The 4,968-nt window shown below is 52.2% G+C and overlaps 1 protein-coding gene across 1 annotated transcript in view; it reads right to left on the bottom strand.

Annotated features, from left to right (window-relative positions):
• Nucleotides 1–4,968, bottom strand: part of LOC104169225 (receptor-type tyrosine-protein phosphatase V-like) — a 35,483-nt gene that overhangs the window by 9,179 nt on the left and 21,336 nt on the right. The window contains exons 22-29 of the mRNA XM_009710077.1: nt 4,584–4,651; nt 4,283–4,409; nt 3,892–3,939; nt 3,360–3,453; nt 2,364–2,454; nt 1,742–1,818; nt 778–912; nt 103–225 (exon numbers count right to left, since the gene is read on the bottom strand). Coding sequence (XP_009708379.1) covers nt 103–225; nt 778–912; nt 1,742–1,818; nt 2,364–2,454; nt 3,360–3,453; nt 3,892–3,939; nt 4,283–4,409; nt 4,584–4,651 — 763 coding nt within the window. The remainder of the gene's footprint in view (nt 1–102; nt 226–777; nt 913–1,741; nt 1,819–2,363; nt 2,455–3,359; nt 3,454–3,891; nt 3,940–4,282; nt 4,410–4,583; nt 4,652–4,968) is intronic.

Genomic DNA, 4,968 nt, shown 5'->3' with positions numbered 1-4,968 from the left:
GAAAGGAAATTACGCCCCCGCCGCCGAGGAGAAATGCCACTGCATCCCATGCAAACCCCCAGCCCTTGACAGGTCCCTGAGTCCTCTTGGGTCCTTACTCACGTGCCACAGTTTGAACTCGCGCATGGTCCACTCCTCGGAGCTGCTCTGCATCAGCAGGTGGACCCGAACCTGCCCATAGGAGACCGGGGCAGATTCGGACGGCCAGTAGTGATCACAGAGGACCTAGAGCACAGGCAGGACAGGGTCCCAGTGAGGCCGGTGAGGGCTGGGGTCCCACTGGGGGACCTCCTGGCTCCCTGGGAGCATTTGGAGAGCAGCAGCTGTGCGGGGAGCCAGGGCAGGTCTTGGGGAGCAGGCAGGGGTGCGTCCCCTTCCCGTCAGGAGCTTTGCATGGCTCTCCCCCAGCTCCCTTTTGTTTGGATCTCAGCCTGCTCCAGAGAAAAGGACCTGTGTGGGTCTCATCATCCCTGGAAACTGAAGGAACAGTCCATGTGAGGTGCCTCATTCAGAGGCAAGTGGTAACTTCAGATGCCGCTGAAATATCTGAGGGTGATGGACATGGTTCCAGCTAAGCTCCACTTCTGCCCCTTCCTACCCCAAGCTAATGCTGAGATGCAGACATGAGGCTCTGTTCCCCCCAAACTGCCTGTGAGGGAAGCTGTGTGGCCTGCGCTCACCCTGGAGCCACACCCGAGCCAGGGTTGACTCAGCTCACACGACCAGGTCTGGGCTTGGTTGAGACTGGCGTGTGGAAGCCCAGCGGTGCCGACCTACCCGCCCGTTCTCCATGCACACTGTCAACATGATGATGTTGTAGACATTTTGCTCCCACACTAGCCTCCAGAAGTCCTCTATTGTTTTCTTCAGGGGCCCCTGGGTGGCAATGAACTCCTGCTGGGATGTATAGCCCTGAGCAAGAGGCAGAAAGGAAGAGTTGGCAAGTTGCGGAGGAAGGTGCATCCTGCCCTGGGACAGAGTCAGTGTCTGGTCTGCTTTTGTGGTAGAGGGAGAAACGCTCGCTGCCCTTAGCCCATGTGGAAGCAGTTCCCAGGCAGCTGATCTCAGAAGCAGCTGGTTGCACAGGAAGCACGTGCTGCCCGGCATGTACTCTCTATATATTTGGAATGAAGATGTAACCCCTGCTATTTCCCTCCAAGCAGTTCATTGTTCACCCTAAAGAGTGACAGACAGATCTGGGTCTTTCTTGTGCTCCCCAGGCATTGCTGAAGGTAAGGTGAGCATGCAAGGTCCCAGGATGCTTTTTTTCCTCGGCCTCTTTGACACACACATGCCCCGCGGATCCACACACCCACACGTGCATGCTGTGTGCCCTGCTTGTTACCTGGGAAAATCTCCCGGATGGGGGATGTGGGTACAGCTCCAGGGTTGTTCAAATGTAGCTGCACAGACCAGAAGAAAGAGCAGGCAGACAGACAGGGCAGTAAGCTTGAAAATGATGGGAAGAGGATAGTCCTCAAGAAGAACACGGAAAGCCTTGCCAGTCTGCCCACACTCACACCTCTGCAGTCACAGCACTTGCCAACAGGTGATCTCCATCAACCCCTGCTAAAGGGCAACTATGCGTTTCCGCCTGACCCCCAACTCCTTGCCAGTCTATGCCAGCTGTGGCTTCACTGGCAGCTCTTGCCCACCAGCCCTCACAACCTCAAACCAGGCAGAGTTTTTCTGATGGTGCCCTGTGGCCATATCTCTGTGGGGAAGGCAAGTGGGCACTCACAGGCATGAAGTTGGCATTGATGTAGTCTGAGTGCGGATCCTCCCCAAGTTGGCTCAGCTTGACCCGAGAGTGATCATCTGAAAGAGACCGTACACATGTGACCCCCTCAAGGCAGCCCTTCACCAAGACATGGCCATCTCCTCTTCACATGGATAACACATCAGGAGAAGCCCCAGCAGCTCCATGTATGCAGCCAGCAGAGAGGCTCTGTGCTCAGCCAGACACCTTCTCCCTGGAGAGGTGAGCATTGCCTGCCAGCTGGGTTAGCAGGGGGCTAAGAAAGCAGAGCTGGTATCACAAGGCTCATCAGAGAAGCCGTGGGACATTCAAGATCCCCTTTTAGTCTCCAGCTGGGATCCATTCGTGAGCTGGGGTCACCGACCACCTGCCCACAGCCTCCTGGAGGAGCTGAGGATGGTGGGTCAGCCCTGGCTCAACCATTAAGCCCTGAGTTTCCAGCAGGAAAATAGAAACTGAGGCCCATTTCAAGACTCCTTCTTCTACCAGGAGAGGAGCAGGGCACTGTGAACCCTGCAGCAATGCAAAGTGAGCCCATCCCTGTGCATTGCAGTGTGAACTCCTACCCTGGATGCTGGGGAAGGAGGGAGGAGACAGCACTTACAGGGCAGCACATGGGGATATCTGTTCTTGGAGACATTCGCTGGCAACTCAGCCTCCACCTTTGGCTGCTCCTTCCCAACTTCCTTCAGCTCCTGTAGGACAGGGGAGAAGATAAGTACAAATGTCCCTTTGGAGACCTCCTGGCCAACCCAACTCCCTGCTCATGGTCAATGTCTTTGTCTGGTGGTTAAAGTCACCCATGCATAGGGACCTGCTCTACTCCTGCCTCAGTATGGCTTATGAACTCTGAGCCATAGGTGGCTTTTCCCAGTGCCTTTTCCAACAGCACTGTTTGTATCTAAAAGCAAACAAGCCCAAGAACAACTATTGGAGAAAAAACCCCACCTTCTCAGGAATCAGAAATCTACCAAGAAGCTCAAAGCATTTTGTGCTGAGAAAACAGAAACTTCTTGTGCTGTGAAAACAGAAATATCTTGTGCTGCTTCTGCCTCTCTCCTCACTCAGGAGGCCAGAGAAGGGTGATCTGAGGAGGGTTTCAAATCACTGATGGGACCTTCAAAGGTGCTGCCAGCAGAACAGTTCAGTGCCCGCAGATGCTAGCAGTGGGAGCCAGTGAAGGTGGCTTGAGGTGAATTTCACAGCCTGGCCCTATAGCTCTGAGAGTGCTCCTCAACCTTCCTTTTGGCTGCAGGCTCTTTTCTACCACTGTCAAGGTGGATCTCATTGCAACACCACTCAGCATCTTCACCTCCAGTCCAGGCCTGGGGTCCTCAGCAGCTATGGACAGTGCTAGTTCACCTCACGCCACAGCCAACATGTGTTTCTACCAGAACTTGAACAAAACAGGTTTTGAGCAAAGAAATAGCCTGATCACTTGGTCCATCCAATCTTTGGCCTCCAAGACTGCCTAGTAGGGTGGATTGCTAGAGAGATGGGTTACTGTCGCTGGAGATGAGGAGTCCATACAGGCCACCCAACAGCATGAGCTACCTAGAGGGGAAATTAAGTCTCACCTCTAGCAGGAGTCTCATCTCACCTCAAATTCCTGGAAAAAAGCGTGGTTAGCACTTGCCATCTTCATCTCATAGTACTGCTTGAAGTTCTGTATGGGAATTGGCCGATGGACGTTTCTGTATAAAATTAAGTCCAGAGGAAAACTTGCCTTAGCTATTGGGAGGTCTGGCAGGCCGTTCAGGTGCCAATGAGACAGCCCAGCCTTGAGACCTGCAGTACCTGGATGCACACACACAGGGATGGTTTATAGCCCACGTCATTGCCCAGGGAACTGGGTCCAACAGAGCATTGTTTAAATATTGAGAGGGATTTCAGGATTATGAGGATATTCTCCTACTGCAGAAGCCTTGCAGAGGATGTGTGGACAATGCATTGACTTGGAATGGAGCTGGGCAATAAATACTGAACACGGGAAAGCCTAAGATTTAAAAAACAACTGAAGGAGAGGAGACAGAGTTCAATTTTTCCTGAGTCAAAGCACGAGAAAGGAAGTAGGTGAAGGACCCTGGGACCTGCAATGAGAACATGCAGAGAGGGAAGACTCCAGCACTCACCTCAAGCTGTAGGTCACCATTTCCTGGGTCAGGCTGCTCTTCTTGGTTCTAGAATCAAAGCATGGGTGATATTACTTGTCCCTGCAGTGCAGGGACAGATGCTGTGAGCGTATTGCGTGCTGCTAGCTCCTGGAGCACTTGTGAGCAGACAGCTTACATCAGGCACACTGCCTCACACACGTGTAGAGCTCTGTCAATTAACTGCACACGGGCTGCTCCCCTCTCCCCTCTGCCTTTTGCTCCTGTGCTTGCCAGGCACAACTCCACTAGAAGGTATCCTAGTTTGCCTAAATCTCTTTTTATACCTTCTCACTGCTCTTCCTCCTGGCCTGGCACTGAAGGTTGGGTTTCTCAGCCTGCACCCACCAAGTAAGAGATGGCTCATCCTCACCTCTTTGCTCTGAGCTGTTTCCAGTAAACCAAACCAAAAATAGCTGCAAGTGTCAAGATAAATCCCACAATGATTCCAGCGATTATTGGCATTGAGAGCGGAGTTGCATCTGCACTGGATTCAGCAGCTGGAATAAAAAAATAAATAGAACAGAGAGAAGTAAGAGTCAGTAAATGGCTGCATCTAGTCTATCTGTTATATTTGCTACAGCCTATGATCTCCCTCTGGCTGGCCATTGTCAGGTTGTTAATTATCTCTAACCTACACAGCCAGGTAGGGAGGATGGCACTCTCCAACCTACCTGAGAACATGGTGAATGTCACTGCAGGGGCTACTGGGTCGTATTTGGTGAAGGCAGCGATGCTGAACCTAGGGCAAAGCAGAGTCCTGCCATCAGGGGCAATCTGAACTGAGCACAGCACACATGCAGCCAGCAGCAGGAAGACCCAAGGGAACAGGACAGCTGCCTCTGCTTTGAAATGCTGTATTGGAAGAAGCCATTTTTCTGGTAGAAAGTTAGGGAATGTGTGGAAAAGGTCTTGCCTCCCTTTTCTGCCCCTTGGACAAGTTTGTTGCATTTGGGAGAACAAGAGAAAATGTTCAGAAAGCCCAAATCAGAAATAGCTTTCCTCCAATGGGTTGTTTGCAGAGACAAAGGGTAAGTTTCTGCTCTCTTACAGGACATA

The sequence above is a fragment of the Cariama cristata genome, unplaced genomic scaffold (genome assembly GCF_000690535.1).
Source record: "Cariama cristata isolate BGI_N322 unplaced genomic scaffold, ASM69053v1 scaffold32601, whole genome shotgun sequence".
NCBI lineage: Eukaryota > Metazoa > Chordata > Aves > Cariamiformes > Cariamidae > Cariama > Cariama cristata.
This window is presented reverse-complemented; position numbering and strand designations above follow the sequence as displayed.